The 17,012-nt window shown below is 46.4% G+C and overlaps 1 protein-coding gene across 1 annotated transcript in view; it reads right to left on the bottom strand.

The window, feature by feature from the left end:
* Positions 1 to 4,791: 4,791 nt before the first annotated feature.
* The window catches only part of MN1 (MN1 proto-oncogene, transcriptional regulator), a 34,708-nt gene continuing 22,487 nt past the window's right edge, over positions 4,792 to 17,012 (bottom strand). The window contains exon 2 of the mRNA XM_052689457.1: positions 4,792 to 8,367. Coding sequence (XP_052545417.1) covers positions 8,183 to 8,367 — 185 coding nt within the window. The 3' untranslated portion in view covers positions 4,792 to 8,182. The remainder of the gene's footprint in view (positions 8,368 to 17,012) is intronic.

Genomic DNA, 17,012 nt, shown 5'->3' with positions numbered 1-17,012 from the left:
TCAGCACTGCTGCCAGTTAACTCCAATGGGCTACAAACCCTCCAGGGCTCCAGCAGGACAGGGGCCCTCGAAAACCATTTTCAGTATCCTTCAGGGAGGCTGAAATTAATGTGTTAATACTGCCATCCGAAATCCAGCCTATATCAACATTAAATACAGACTGCCAATTCAACAACTTTGTAGAATCACAGAGGGGCTGAGGTTGGAGCCCACCCAGCTCCAACCCCTGCCATTGGCTGGATGCCCCCCACCTGCTCAGGGTGCCCAGGACCCATCCGTGGCCTCGGGCACCTCCAGGGTTGTATGTTTGTGAACCGGTAACATTTGCTGCTGATAGAACGCTGCTGGCCAGAGCACGTGTTTCTCTGGGCTGGTTTCACAGGTGGTGACATCCATGAGCCACAGCTGCACACAACGCAGCCCAGTGATGCCTGCGGTCCCACTCCCAGCAGAGAGAGAGGCTGGGGTTGGTGACTAGCAGTGTGGGTTTTGGTGCTAAACTGAAATGCTGAGGCACCCCCAGCACTTTCTTGGTTTTCAGTGTTGGTCAGAGCTTTGAGAATTAGGGAACGTGGCACAATCCAAATAGGACCGAAGTGCACATCACCATATTACATCCACTCCAGGTCAGACGTGTGTGCTCAAAGCCACCAACATTTACACATGAGAGCTCCTTCAGCTGACGCCTTTCAGTTCCTCATGGCCACAGCAGCCCCTTCCCAGCCCCTACCTGCAGGTGACAGGGGGGTGGGGGATCACGGCACACTGGATCCGGCTGCGCTCTGGACAGATCCTGACTGCAGAACATACAATGCATATTTATGGGGTCTCCTCCGTGACAAGAATCCCAAAGCCTCATGCAGAAAATAACTCGAAGGACATAATTAAATCAGTTAAATGTCTTGGGAAAAGGAGACACACTGCAGCCAGACTTCAGCTCTCAGCACAAGGAACAACTTGGAGAGCACGGGCTGTGAACACCCTCCAACCACTTGCCTCTCTGTACTGAATAAGCAGAAGTCCCTGCCTAATGCTGGCACAGAGGTGGACTTCACCTCAGCACCAAGGCAAGCACCTCAACAGCATCCACAGAGGTCACAGCACAAGCTGCCAGTGTGCATGGCCAGAAGAGAGTGCAGGAACTGGGGAGCAGCCACTTTGTGCCCATCCATTAGCACACAATGGGCAGCGAGCTCCTCCAGACCCCAGCACCAGAACAGCCACTGTGTGGCCAAGGGGCCATGTGAACCCAGCAGTAACAGAACTCAAGAGGTAAGTGCAGCCATCTGAGCAGCGTGAAGTAACCAGATGGTTACTTCTATTCCAGAAGGGGAGGACTGGGAAGAAGCCAGGGGTGAGGAGTGGATGCTCCCTGTGACCAAAGCCACGCACCTGGTCCCACAGGGACTCTAATCACACCAAAGGACACCAGGAAGGCTGGCTCCCCTCTCTGGTTTCTCTCTCAGGATTAAGGGAAGCCCAAACTTACAACCACTAATAAGTACACCTTCTCCCTCCCCCATCCCCCGCAAAAAAAAATCCAATAAAAACTTACAGGTGTTGGTTTTGAGCTGAAAAGTTAGCAAAATCATGTACACTTCTTGCATGGCAAGAAGCAAAAAGCTGTGAAACAGCTTACACCTCTTTCACGTGTTGCTCTGCCCCTTCAAGAAGATGAAGAGCACGGTTTGAACGTTAAGTGAAGTTCCTCCCCTAACTGTCTTGAAAAGGGTCTCAAAAGTTTCTTCTGTTTTTCCATTTGTGCTCTCAGCATTGCAAAAGAACACAGAGGGATCGTATGGAATACAGCTGGTGCACTGTTTGCATTTTGATGCATTACATGTGAGTTAGCAGATCCTCACCAGCGTAAAGCGCTGCTGCGAAGGCACGGGATCTGCACATGGGCTGCAGGAGATGGGGCGGCTCATCGTTCCATCACACACCAAAATGCAGCACCGCACAGCTTTCTGCATCTCAGCTCACAGAGAATGAGAAGTTAGAATGGAAAAAACAACCACATGAAGCTGAACAGCTCTTCTGCTTCCTCTGAGTGTGAAAGACAAGTAAGGCTGTTCCCTCGGTTCAGAAATGCATTCTGACATTGCCTGGCTGCCCAGGTTACTGCTTTCTCGTAAGACATTTTTCCTGACGGAAAGGATTCTTTGACAAATTCACAGGAATGTGAAAGGATTAAGAGTATGAAATTTGAATAACAGAGATGGAGGGATTTTTAGACTCAGCTGTAGCCTGTTTACTTTTTACTCACAGAATTTAGCTCAAAATCTTGCCTGAAGAAGTTTTGTGAAGGATTCGGATCCCGGCTGACGCAGGGAAGGAAGAAGCTTCAATACACGCAGAAACAGTCAGCAAAGCCTAGCAAACCCTAGGAGAAGGGATGCTCCCTCCCTGGAGGTACAAGGCCAGGCTGTGAGCAACCTGGTCGAGTGGGAGATGTCCCTGCCTACAGCACAGGGTTGGAACTGGATGATCTTAATGTTCCCTTCCAACCCAAACCATTCCATGACTGTAAGAAAACTACACCTTATTGCAGTAACCTGGCTCTGGGTGAAGCCGTACCACTGAGGGAAGCCAACTATTGGAGAGGACTTCCCACATTCTGCTGAGATTTGTTCTGACCATCACGAGGCCCAGGGTTTACCTACATGTGAACAGCATCATTTCCATTCTTCACATTCTAGGGGAAAACAGGAATTACTGCAAAAATCAAAGAACATGGCATGACATATACAATAGCCACCATTAACATCATATTTATTGTTATTTAGTTGCTCAGTAAAACATATACAGATATGTACAATATGCATGAATACAGAAGACTGCACTTTACATATTTAAAAAAAAAAAGGAAAAAATAACACTCAGTTTCATGAGCTATTGTCACAGTCTTCCAACCAAGCATTTAAGAAATGAATTTAACAAGAATCCCAAAACAAAAAAAAAACAAAAACAAAAAAAAAGAAGAAGAAAAAAAAGAGTACAGGATTGCCTAACACACAGCAGAGTCAAGTTTCCATATTTTACATGTGCAATAACATCTTTCAGAAGAGTTTGCTATGCAGTACGGATTACCAGTGTTTTGATTTTTATTTATCTATTTTTTTCTTTTCCATGAACCAAATTCGGTTTAAAGAAATCACATCCTTTTGCTTAAGGCTGTTTTAAAGCTGTAATATTCTTGGGTAGTGAATAGTGATAAAGTTATAACTGCCGGAAATCACAGCCTGCAGTTTCATCAGTCAGAATCTATGAGTGGGATGGACTCAAACCAACAATTTTAATAGAGAATTTCTAAGACAAAATTAGACTATTTCCTCCATTAGCCTTAAGCAATAAAGGAGAAACAATTCTATAAAAATGGGTTATGCTCTTATACACCATCCATCGAACAGCTGTGAATCCAGCATTTGAGACAACCTCACACTGCAGCTCCAAAACAATACTCCAGATGTAGCCATTCTGGGGCTTTTTGTCTGCTTTCCCCACCTGCTTCCCACCTCCTTTCTCCTTCCCAACAGCAGAGCCAACGCACCACGTTTCAGCCTCCCATGACTTGTAGGAGCTCCGTTCTATGTGACCTGTAGGGTGGCATGTCCTTCTTTAAGGGACATGCCAACATTTGGCCTTGCTGGCGGTGCCTGGAAGCTGTGGGACTGATCTCCTGCACTGGAAGGGCCAACCAGCCTCAGGTTGACGACACCTGAAAGCAGTATCCAAGAAAGGGTCCTCAAAACAGACCTGGTGGCTTCAATGCTCATTTCTTCCCACCCAAACACACCTTAGCTTTTTGATGAAGTTCCCTGTAACTAAATACAAATGAGCCGAGGCCCTCTCTCACTGAGGCTTTAACAGCTGAACCAGAACAGCAGAGAATTTATGAACCCCATGAAAAAAAACCCCAGAGAAAATTCTCGGGAGTATTTCATAAATAGGGCCTATTCCATCCTTTTTTTCTTGTCCAAAAGACATCACTCCTCCCAGTTAAAATGCAAAACATCTATTTCTCAGTTTGCTACCACACTTTAAGTTAAAGTACAGATTTTCTTTTAACATACACCAAGAAGGACCAGCAGACGGGGCCAGGAGGAAACGGAGCCTCCAAGGCCAAGAACCAGATGATGGGCAGCTGCCAACCTCCCAACTCAAGCAGCTCCTACAGCATGGGGCTGTGTGAGAAATGAAGATGCTGGGCAAGGCAGAAAAGGTTTTTCAGAATACAAAGGCTGCTCTGAAAGTAATGCCTCCTACTTATTCCCTACTTATTATCTGATGGAGCAAATTCTCAACTTCAAGATACTATTTTTTCGACATGGGCACCACCATTAGCAGTGCATGTTTGCCAGTGACGAACAAGAATCTGCATGCCACGCTCATCAACATCTCATTGCCAGCAGGAGTGACCCATTGCTGCTGTGCTGAATCTCACCACCCTCTGTGCTCATATCCACTGCTGGGTCTCCATAAACGTTCAGCAAGCGTCAATGAGTGTCAGTGGGGGCCATTTTTTCCACATGGAGGAATTCCATTCCACAGCTTTGCTTCATATGCACTTCCATGTCAGACGTCATTTGTCAGCCTGCCCCTCTGCTGCCATCTGTCACACAGCAGCAGAATTAACGGGATATTTGTGGAAGGTCCAACCTCTGCTGCCGTACCAACTTCCACCTCTGATGGCACAGGCCAACATCATAAAACTGGAGGCATTACTTTCAGAGCAGCCCTCTTAAATAAGAGGCCATTATTTTAGCTATGGTGATATTTTCTGTATGTAAAAAAAAAAAAGAGTGCATTCAGTGTTAAATTAATGGAGAAAATGAGAACAGTGAAATTACCACAGGCAAAGCAAGCTTTGTGTCAAAGCTCCGGCACGTGCTGTCTGTACCAAACACACCAGGCTATGGGCATGAAATTATCCTTGTCCTGGCCAGCCTATGTACTGATTCTGTTCTGATCTTTGGCAAAAAGAAAACCATGGAAATGCACACCAGCACTGGCATTGCTGACATCTGCCCCAGTACAGAGCTGCCACCTCGTCCTTCTGCTCAGTCGGCAATGTCACTCGAGTTTGGCGAGATTGAATGTACAGAAGGTCAGCAGTAGGACTGCACTTAACCGTATTCTTTAGCAAAGCAATACGGACAGTAAGGCCCACAGGAAGGCTGACCACTCTTTCTAGAGCCTCACTACCTGCAAATCCTATCTGCCCACTGCTCCCACTGCACAGCTGACAGAACGGCCCCAGTGCAGAGACCCCATCCTCTCCTCATCTCTTATGATTTAAAACCCTCAGAATTCTGCTGTTTTTATGGTCCTGTTTCCAATTTGTACTCCTATAACCAAGTGGAAAAATAAGTCCTCAAGGAATGAGAACAACTCCAGGATAGAAGCAGAGCTGCAGAGAGCAAACCAGAAAGGAAGGATGCTGAAGACCAATGGAATCAATGCATTTCTACTTACAGGAGGATTTCTCTTTAAAAGAGATTTGAAGCATTTGATCCAGCATTCATCGAAAGGTCTCTTCCTGGTAGCACAGGGTGTGCATCCCTGACCTGAGGAAGCCTGAAAAACCTGTTCTCCTGAATGAAGCAGGAAAAACTAAAAACAAAGAAGCAAGCCATCAGGCCTGAGCGATGGTACAGGAATGCCATCAGACCATGAACTCTTCCTAAATTTTTAGCTGTAAGTGCTGAAAGACAGTATCATATGTCCAGGCATGTGCTTTGCTGGGTTTACTCCAAGACACACCTAGCTTGAACAAGTATAAGCTGAAATGAAAGGATGAGAACTGAGGCCTTAATCCACCGAAACACTCTTCCACGCTTCACTGGATACAGAAGTCCCACTCAGTTCAGCATATCCTTAAGTGATTTGCTAGACTGCATTTAAAGTTGAACACGTATTTTAGTGAACTGGGACTTAACAAATCACAGGCAAAGAAACTTCTTCCAGAGTGGCCAACGATAATTGTTACTCAACCTGGAGACATTTTATTGCAGGTCCAGGGAAAAGCTCCAAACTTTCAGTGGCACACACCTAAAAAGGTACAAAACGTGGCATGTTTTGTTTCCAAACCAAGTGTGTGAGGTGGTTCCAGTGAATTGCTTCAGCATAGGCAAAAATCCCCACCCTAGTGACAGCTCCAGCTTCAATGAAAAGTAAAGTAATATTAAAAATCAAGGCCCCAAACCCTCCATTTTTCCCAAAGTCAAGTCACTGACCACAACCATAATGGGAAATCAATCCATGCATGGTTAATAAGAGCACATTCAAATAACAAGAAATCCTGCCTTCCAAAACACTGTGAATCATTCTGAAGCCATAAATGATCAAGAGTGAGAATTTCAGACAGTGCCGTGGCCATTAGCATTGTAGGCAGAATTCCCTCCCCACTGATGTCTACTGAGAGCCAGACTTCAAAATAATTAAAGGCCCGGCACAATCATCTAAAAATACAAAGCAGTCTTCAAATTCCATCCCTCGAGAAGGGACACGTTTTGTGAATTCATGAGAGGCTGACTCTTATTTCATAGCAAAAAAGTAACTCCCCAGTGATGCTACCGAGCTTTGGGGAGCAGAGGAAGCCAGGCTGGCCTGAGCAAGGGTGGGACTGCTCACACACCCTGTAAACAGAGGATATGCAAATAATAGACAGCATTACGTAAAGCCACAGGAGTGTCAGATCATCGTGTCATTTGTGTTTTTATCTGGTTTGCTTCCAGCTTTCTTCTCCAATGAGCATTATCTACCGAGACCAGGAAAGCGTGGTTTTCCTTTTATTGTGTTCATCTAATAACAGCGTTCTTCACATGCATGGCAAAAACGGAGCCCAGCCTAAGTTTGGAAGGGTCTAACCTGGGGTGTCCCGGTCCTGGCCGATCAGGAAGTGCTGACCTTGGGCACATGGCCCTTGGTGCAGGCTGTCTCCAATCATCCACTTACTGTGACCACACTGGGATTGCTGCCACTGGAGCTGGGGTGGTTCCTACAGACAAGAGCATCACACCTCTGATCAACAGCATCTTCCTTCAGCTACAATGGGGAAAAATGGGAGCTGTGCTGCCGTGCGGCTTCACAGTGGCTTTGGAAACTCCAGCTGGATGCTGGGCCCAGACCCAACCTAGCAGAGGGCACTGCAGTAAACCAGCCCCATAGCAGAGCACAGTCGTTGGGCCAGGACACTGCTCTGCAGGCTACGAGCAATGCAGAAGGGACTCAGTGCCTTTGGGGATTGTTTTTTTCTCCAGCAGTTATAAAATAAAATGACAGCTCTGGGAACACCACCAGGAACACAACATGCCTGGGAACATGTGCACCCCTTGCTCCTCAAAGTGAGAGGCAGAGGAAGAAAATGCTGCTGCAACCTGGGTGTTTGGTGGAGGAGATAACAATTATTCGTTATTAGGTAAACTTCCTGTTAGAGCTATTTAGGGAATCATCTGTGTACCTTCCCAGGCCATGCCTGAACCAGCCCAGTCATGACAGAGCTCCGTATCTGTGTTTCACAAAGGCAAACAAACAAACCCCTGTCCTCACCTCACAGAGAGATGGGGAGCAAATGAGGGAGGGAGGCGCAGGCTGAGCATTATTCATAACAAACCTTCATTTTCTGAGGAAAAGGATCGCTGCCTGAATGTTCAAAAGAGCATTAATCGTTTGGTTTGGATGTGACTGGCAAAAGCTGGGTGTCAATACATAACATAATGATGACAATTTCATTTAACCGGCATTTATTCCTGAACTGCTGTTCTTCAGGATTAACCATCGTAATAAGCATCGAGCAAAGCAAAACAAAAGAAAAAAAAAAAAAGCAATGAAGAAAAGGAGGAGGAGGAGAAGTAGCATCTTTGTCTTATTATGACATACGTGACTTGGACATACGCTGAGATGAAAAAGGAAAAGGCTTCATCTATAAATGTATGCCAAGATTACAGAATAATGGGAAAACGTGGTCTAGCAGGAAAATCTTAAGCAAAAGTGTGCTAACTGCAGAAGGGTTAACACTGGTAACATACTGTGGCAGAAGATTAAAAAAAAGTTGAGGTTTACTTTAAATTAACCCTTTCCAGTCCATATGCCACTAAGCAGGTACCAACCTAGAAAAATAGTCCACCTAGCAGTAGCGGCCCTTTGAAATTAAAAAGAGAAAAAAAATAATTTCTTTTGTTCAAGTCAGGGCGGCCACAAAAGTCCCAAATCTGTTGGAGATGTCCGAGTGCAGGGACCTCCATGTCGGCACCGCAGTCCGGCCCTTCGCCTCGCCCACGTCGTCCGTGCAGTGCACCGAGAGGCACTGCAAGTGGCTGCCAGTCTGCGCCGCGGCCGACGTCTTGCTCGGGGGAAGGTCGTGGGCTAGAAAGGGTTCACAGAGAGAGCGTTATGAGAACCGTGCAGTGCAACACGCCAGCGCCCACAGCACACCGTGACAGCGTCCCAAAGCAAGCGGGATGGCCCCGCTCACTGCCCCCTCCCCGCACCGCGTCCCCGTGGAATTCCTTGCTCTCTCCTCTGCATGCACCGTTTAAAGCAAGCTTTCAGCGTGTCCAAATGTCCTGGATTTGCACAGCTAGCTATGCAGGTTCTATTGCACGCCTCAGTGTCACCCACCAGCTCCCAGCACCCGAGTTGTTCATTCACCATCTCCTATGCAACCCTTATTCAGCTCTTTTAGTGGAATACCACGACGGCACACTCTTCCTCTCTGAAATCCATCTATTCTTGATCTCTCCTCCACTGCTCTTAGTCACATCGTTACACACAAAACAAAAAACCCCAAATTTCAGCCCTCGCCTTGTAAAATCTGCACATTTTCCTGTCCATCCTTCCATGGGGTCCATTCCACAGCCCTCCAGGCGGGACACACCATGACTGCTGGTGGCCTGTTCCCTTCTTCCAGGCCAAGCCAGCATCATGGCAAAAGAAAATGCTCTTGAAGATAACGGTCCCAGGAGCACCTCACTTGCTGTGGTATCCGAGCCACACCAGCAGCCTCTGCCAGGAGGGCTTCTGTGGGACCAAACACTGCCAGTAAACGGAGCAACAGCCCGAGTCAGGGCCAGAGACAGCATCCTGACAGGCAGTCTGCATTTTCTCTATTTCACCACTGCATTCATGTTCACCCAGGGGATGAAGAGTTACGAGCGGCACAAACAGGCCCCACAGTTCTGCTTCGATAGACCCAGAGAATCTGGCCGGGATGAAGACGATGCTGGAACACAGCACAAATGCCAACAAATGTTTAACCTCATTACCTTGAAGACTTTTCTTCACGTCACCTTTGCAGAGCTCCCCAAACTCAAGCAATGTGGCTTTAGTGCACATACGGGGTGACCACAGCTGTTCCACTTCACCTACTGCTGCACCAGATACTGGACAGGAACCCCACAGCTCTGGTGCTCCATGTAAGAGCATCTCAGAAGATACTCCTGAACTAGTCTGGAAGTCCCTGATTTCAACTGGAAATTGCTTTAAGTACTCAATTATAGGATGTCAGAAATGTTCTTATTCAAAATGGTATCATAGCACCATGCAGAGAAACGAACTGTAAAGCTGTGTTACACACCTCAGCTCAGCACAGCAGCATTCAGGGTTCACATTTCTGTACAACATTCTCAATTACTGCTGTAACAAAAACCAGCAGCTCAAAGGTGTTTTCTAAGCTCTATGTCCTGGAGTTGGCTTTGGACTTCCTCGTCAGTTTTGATAAATGCACTGTACCAACCAGCACAGCTGGAGCACGAGCAGCTCCCCATGCAATAACCAAACACACACTTCCAAAGGCTGCCTCAGCGCATCCTTTGCTCACACACTGACTTCTGCTCTTCTTTCCTGCTCCCCACATTCTCCTCACACCCCAGGCCTCCCCCTGCTCCCTGCACCGCCTGCTGCTGCCTCTCTGCAGAAAAACAACATCCCCACCTCCCCGGGGCTGTGCTCCAGCCGTGGCCCTTCACACACCGCTGACACACGGCTGCAGAGCTGGTGTGCTCACATCCTGCGGGCACAAGCAGCCCTGTGCAGGGCAAGGACTCCCCGGTACGTTGTTAACAGAGATGAGTGAATCCCTGGCTGTGATTGTGATGCCACTTCAGGGAAAATGCAGAGCAAAGAGAAACAAAAGAAAACAAACCCCTAAATAAATACTGCGGGGAATCGAGAAAGGGAAACGTTCTTCTCATTTGTAGTTGTTCAGATCCCTTGCAATGCACAGTACTCAGTATTTTTTTTTTCATTCTTAGGTCTCTCTGAACATACAGGACATGCTGGTCTCAGTACAGGAAAAGCCAGCGCCTTGAGATTAGTCTTCGTGACAGCAGCTTTCTTCCTCTGCTGCAGAAAAAGAGGAAAGAGCGCTGCTTGCAAACTGCTGTCACAGGAGGCCCAAGGATATCTGCGGTGGTTTAGCAATGAGCATTTATTGTAGGATGCAAGAGACCAGCCCTTCAGCTGGGAGCACAGGTACACTGACTGCAATGGCAGAGAAAGCACATCCCTAAAGCAGGCACCGTGCCTCACCCGGACACCAACAGCACCCAGAGAGCACCAGCTCCTCGACCAACAACCAAACAAGGCAGTAAAAGATATGCTTGTTTACTTGTAAATCAGTCAATTATATTGCCGTGGTCCACACTGGGCACATAGCTCAGCATCACTGTGCAAGGGCTCACGTTGTCTTGGTGCAGAAAATGATGCACACAAATTCAAAATAAAAAGGAAGACAATGAGGGCTTGCAGGAAGGCTCATAGACAACACGGTATAAAACTTTCCCACCAGATTATTTTCTTCCAACATTTTTGTGTTAGCAAAGCTATGATGCTTTTCTGAAGAAACCCTCTGCATTAAGAAATAAAAGTTGCTCTGATCCACTTGATGAGAATCATGTTCTTAAACACAAGAACTGCCTGATGCTCATTCAAAACAGTATGTTCTCCCACCAGATCTGTTTCACTAACTTCCCTTACTGCTTCTCTGCCTCATCCAAGCCAGCAATGTCCCAGCACCTGCTTTATGCAGTGCACACACTCCTGAGGGCTGCTGTTAGCTGAGACCAATGGGACCCAGCAGGTTAAAATTAGTCGGATAAAGCAAGATGGTGTCATCACTTCACTGCATCACAGTTGCCAAGTTTCAGATAAATCACTGTCAGTCATGAAGTACACCTAATTGAAAGCAAGGAATTTTTAAACAAATGACGTTTAAACAATTTGCACAACTACCTCTATTAGCAAATACCACTAGAAAGCTGGAAGTGTTATTATTAAAAGCAATACTCTTCTAGTGAGAGCCACCCTGAGCGCTAAAGCCCTAAAGATGGTCTGGATGGAGACTACTTATCCAAGCTGAAGGATATGACATGGCCAAAGGCAGGACAAGTGCTGGTACAACCGCCCAGAAGCGCTCAGGGCCAGGTTGGATCGGACCCTGAGCAGCCTGAGCTGATGAGGGCAGCCAGCCCATGGCAGGGGTTGGAACTGGATGATCTCTAAGGTCCCTTCCTTAAGCCACTTTGAGATTCTATGATCACAGTACAGTGTGTGACACTTGAAAATGGCTCATTTTGCTGGCAAATGTTGAAGTAGATATAAAAGTTAAAACAGTGCACACCATATTCACATGGAAGGGATAAGTACAAAAGCAACGAAGCATCCAAAGACTGAAAGGCATCTGGAAACAGCTCAATCATCACTGTATCCTCCTAGAAAAAGCTCTGATAAGCGCAAGTCCTGGTAGCAGCAACCTCCATGATTCCTTTATGCAATGATGTCTGTTAAATCCGCCTCCATAAACTACCTCCTTGTTCCATTTCACATTTATTTCAACTCCTATGTCCACAGCAATACTCTTCTAGAGCATTTCCCTGCATGTTCTTTTGGTTGGTAATTCCTTCAGTCTGGAGAGGAGCAAAACCCACCCAGCTGCACCCATTCACCATCCTGGGATGGCACTCACTGTCACCCAGAGCAATGGAAAAAAGCTACAGCAGTTCTACATCCAGTCACTGCAAGTATCGAGCTAAAATTTCTAGCACTGGAAACAATTGCTTCCTTTTATCTTGATTATAATGTTCCATCCTCCCCATTACCCTGTGCATAGCAACAACCCATGCTCTGTATTTCACAGGAAGATAAAAATGAGGAAAAAAAAACCCACCACAGCCGTGTATCCCAGCCCACTGTGCAAAACTGCTCACAGCAGAGAAAACTCCTGCAATAATCACTGAATGCCCTGAAAGTAAACGAGGTTTGATTAATATTGCTAACTCAGCTTGCTCACAGGCATTTCTAAAAGCCAGCTACAACATCTGGAAGAGTTGGGTGACTATGGCAAGAAACATTTGCAAACATTCATTTGAACGTTGAAGTTAAGTCTGGTCACTTTCACACCCCTGACACGACTGCGTTCTGCCAGTACTGTCACAAATTAGTTTATTGCAGTTCAAACTGTAGGATCAAGGTAAATATTCCAAAGTATTCTCTGAATAGTTTTGTGGGATTCATCTGTTAGAACACACAAAATCAAATATAAGAATTGCATCAACCAGCTACGACAAAAATGCCATGCTCCTATATTTACAGAGGCATATGCATGCACAGACAGTTTCACATTCCTAAGTGCCTTTAAAAGTTTTTACTTTAATATTAAAGCTCGCTTTTGGGCAGAAACTATACAAGCTTTCAAACAGGCTTTGCCCACACAAACACATTTCAATCTCCAAGTCCTAAAACAAACAAACAGAAGCATAGCACTGTAAGAAGACTCTCCCCCAGCCTTCCCCTGTGCCCCTCTACCCTCTCGCTGTGACCTTACACATTTAGGAAGCTGCTCTTTCATTCTGCTCTATTTTGCAAAGGCATGCATGCATTCAGAAAATAGAAGGTTTGTTTGTTTGTTTGCTAAGTATTAATGAAGGAATGGTAACAGACACATGACGGAACACTGCTGCTGTCACATGCACTGTTAGTAAAGATACAGGGAGGAAGACAAGCAGTCCTTAAGAAAAAAGAAAAAAAAACAAACCACACACAAAAAATGCAAACACTGCAGACAGGTTTTTTATATCAGCACGGGAATAACATGCTTCCCTTTACTGAGATTAGATCCTGACACTCTCCTCAGTCTTGAAGACACCACGTATACGTACTTCCATTCCTACTCACTCCCTCCTTAGCCCATGTTAAGCTGCTCCTAATATCTCTTCCACCAGGTAGCATCTTCATCTGCATTTTTTTAAACATCAACATCCTCTTAACTGTGACAACCCCGCCAAACTCTACAATCGCAGATGTGTCCTGACTTTTAGGTAAGCTAATCCCATTAAGAGCAAGTTCACCTGCAGTGCTAGAATGCATTACACGCATCATCTTGTGAGAGATGAGATTACTCGAGGAAGGTATGGCCAGTAGCCAAGGCAACTGCAGATGCTACACCGGCAACAGGAGTTATGCTACTCTTCAGGTGCTGCTCCTGTCATTTCTCTAATTTTTGCCAAAGCCAACAACAACAAAAGAAACAAGAGACACTGACAAGCAGGGAGCAAGAGTGTGCAATTACAGTCTGGTAAAGGTCTGGTTTGCAATGGGTTCCACTCTACATTTCAGCGTCACTGCGAGATTGAAGTGACAAACAGGAGGTGAAGATCCCTGGAACAGCCACGTGCCGCAGGGCTCGTCCCTTACACATCCTCACCGGCTCTGACAAAGCCTCAGCCGCGGCTCGGCGCTGCCCACAGTCCCATGCGCCCAGCGCAGCGTGGGCCCGGCCGCCGCCGCCCTCAATGAGCAGCCAGGCGTAAAGCTCCTGGATTGCCACTCATCTTGTTAAGGCTAAATCAGACGGTTTGGCCAAAAACACTATATTCCCTGATCGGAGATCAGCTTCCCCTCTACCACCCGATAACCGCTCTTAAAGGATGCATTAATGGGCTCCTGTTCACTCTGAGCCCGTTAAGCAGAGGCCAAGCTAGCATAAGAGGGAATAGATTTGAGTAATGATCTCTTATGAGGCAGCAAACCTACATATAGTGTTTAAAATTATTCCCCTAGGACAAGATGTTTTTCACCAAATCTCCCACATGACAGTTTGACATATTGGTTCAGGCACATAGCTCTGCATCTGTACACACCACAGAATCATCTTTTTCAGTTTTCAAGAAAAATAAGGTCTGAAAACATTTCATGTCTCTGCACAGCGGACCGAGTCTCCATAGATTAATTCACTCCTAAAATGATGTTTTTAAACACAACCGTTTCCTTTCTGTTTACAAACAAACCAACGCAGAACGGACCAAACCTCAGACAAAGGTATTTTCTTGAGCTCACAGTGCATTTGTTCACCAACACAAACACGTCTCCATAAAAGCTGCACAGCTCGGCTCCCTCCCCCTCTGGCACCCTGCAGCCCTGTGCTGGGTCAGATCTGTCTCTTCTAACCTCCCATTTCTTGGGGCAGTGACTGGCTTTGGCTCTGGGCTCTGCGCAGCACCAAGCACTCTGCTGGCACTCAATGAGAAGCCTGACTTGCTCCATGACTGAAACCTTCTTACTCTGTTTTTAGCCCTTCACTTATTTTATGTAATTGGTGCCATTTTTGAAGCCCATAAAACACTTAAAGACACAACGCTCCTCAAGATAACCTGAATTAAAGCAAAAACCAAAAGCGTACACAGTTATTAAGATGCACAGCTGGGGCCAATGGCACTTAATGAGGACCACACTCGAAACAGAGCAGGTGATTCCCCTCTGCTGACCCAGAATGCTACGCACAGACACTCCAACTCCAGAGTACCGGTCACATCTCATTCATTAACATTTCAAGAAGTCATTTGGCTTGATCAACTCGTAGATTTATGGCAGGGATCTGCCAGCTGAGCTACAATATAAAAGCCTTTTCTCACAAAGGAGGGAAGGCTGTTTAGTCAAAAACGCGTGCACAGCTCTGAGCACAGCCCCACAGCACCAATACATCCTGCAAGCCAGGACCAAGAACTCTGCTCGTTAAAGCCTGTGATTTTGCAGCATATAGACGAGACATTGCTCACCGAGCAGGAGAGGCAAGGCAAGGAGTGGCTGCCACTGCTCACTCGGTTGGGAGCACAGCCCACTTACCCTTAATGTTGAGTGCTGCCCACCTCTCCATCAGACCATCAAGTCTAGCAATGTCCTCTGATTCTTAAATCCTCTTCCTGCATAGGCAGCATGATTAATTGGAGGTGCCTGCAATTCTAAAGGGAGCATGTATCAGACCATGCTGCGAAGATGTTTATTTTGCTTTAAGTGGTCTCAGAGCTGGCATGGAGCTGTATCAGCGCTCACTGCTTGCACAGAATTTAGATAACAGGAGACATAGAGTACCTGCTGTGAATACATATTGGTCTTTTTTCTGCCCTAGCCGCCTTTCACACAGATTTTCACCAGTGGAAGGATGAGCATACCACAACATGGCGGCAACCCAAATCCTGCAGTAAGGAAGGGTTTGCTGTTACTCCCCTCCCTGATGGCTGTAAGGATCCAAACAAACTGCAGATTTCTCCCCTGAAGCTCCAAAATCTAGCTAGGGATGGATACCACTTAAAGATACTCTGACTGTAGACACATGCCAGTGTCTGGAAAAACTGGTAAAAACATCACCAAGTAGAAAAAAACCAACCCAATCAGTGGAACTGGAAGTACTCATTTTATGCACAGCATGACCCTGAAGACAGAGAACAAATGACGTATGGATGAGGAAAAAGACATCACAGTTCAAAAAACATGTGCCCTGTCTACGCAGCTGGAAGAAGAGGAGGAAGGGAGAAAAACAGAATTTCCTTGTAGGAGAGCAACCTGCTGCCCATGGTTTTGCAGGCAAGTATGAAACTGTCTACACCTATTTATTTATCTGGAAGCTATTACTAAATTAGTTATTTCCAACTATATAGCTTTCTGAGAAGAAATACAAGCTCTGTATCAAGCGTGGGGAAGCCAGACAGTTCTGGAGAAAATACATAAAACACCTTGGGATAATACCAGCTTCTGTTCCCTATTGCATGGCATGGGTGGGAAGGAGGGACAGGAGTACAGCTCACTGTTTTAACTCATATCCTTCCTCTATTTTGGCTGTCACCAGTTCCTGTTTTCAGTTTAACACATTCATGCTCATGCTGGTTTTACTGCAAAACAAGCAAACCACACAGGAAAGTTATGTTCTGACCGCCCCCCCATTTTGAAGAGGTTGCTGCAGAGGATTTTAGCTCATGTGTAATAAAAGCCCATTCTTGCAAACCAGACCCCATCAGGAGCTGTGGTGTTGCAGCACTGCTTTCTGCAAGGCTCATCCTGCCTTCCCCAGAGCAGACAAACCACTGATATGGAGCAGCGAGTGAAAGCTGAGCCGTGACAGCCAAACTTTCACCTGTGGCCCACGCTAATCCAACTGCACGGCTTCTGAACAACTGGTCCGTCTCCCAGCACCGCCGCCAATGCTGTGCTCCCCTCAGCCCTGCATGGTATGAGAAGCTAAAAAAAGCAAAGCAAACCAACTGCCACCAGCAGTCAAACCTTTCCTGGGCAGTTCCAAGAGAAAACAAGTGGAAGTCATGAAATTGCAACACGGCCCATCGCAGCTGATTCAGCTCTCCTGATGTTTCTATGCGACCACTTGGAGGTCAGTGAATCCACTGGGAGTTCTGGATTGTTTACTGTGGCCTGAACTGATGACAAAGCAGAAAGTCACCTGGTTTTTCCCTCCCAGTTCATAATGCCAGTAGAGGCTTTCTTTGTGATTCGTTTTGAGGAGGTACGCATAACGTAGTGCACCTGTGAGAAAGCAGATTCTGTTCTTTAAGCCAATAAACACTTGCTGGTCAGGAAAGACTGCCATTCGGAAGAGACTTCTATGAGCTTCAAGGCTCATCCGGGTGAATACCTGATAGGAACCAGTGCATCCTGCACCCCTTTTGGCAAGCAAACTTTCAGTAAAGCCGTGCTTTCCCAAGTGCACAGCAACTATTGGTTACATG

Source organism: Tympanuchus pallidicinctus, unplaced genomic scaffold (assembly GCF_026119805.1).
Source record: "Tympanuchus pallidicinctus isolate F22 unplaced genomic scaffold, pur_lepc_1.0 scaffold25, whole genome shotgun sequence".
NCBI classification, from domain to species: Eukaryota; Metazoa; Chordata; class Aves; order Galliformes; family Phasianidae; genus Tympanuchus; species Tympanuchus pallidicinctus.
The sequence above is the reverse complement of the archived record's forward strand: the minus strand, read 5'-3'. Positions and strand labels throughout refer to the sequence as shown.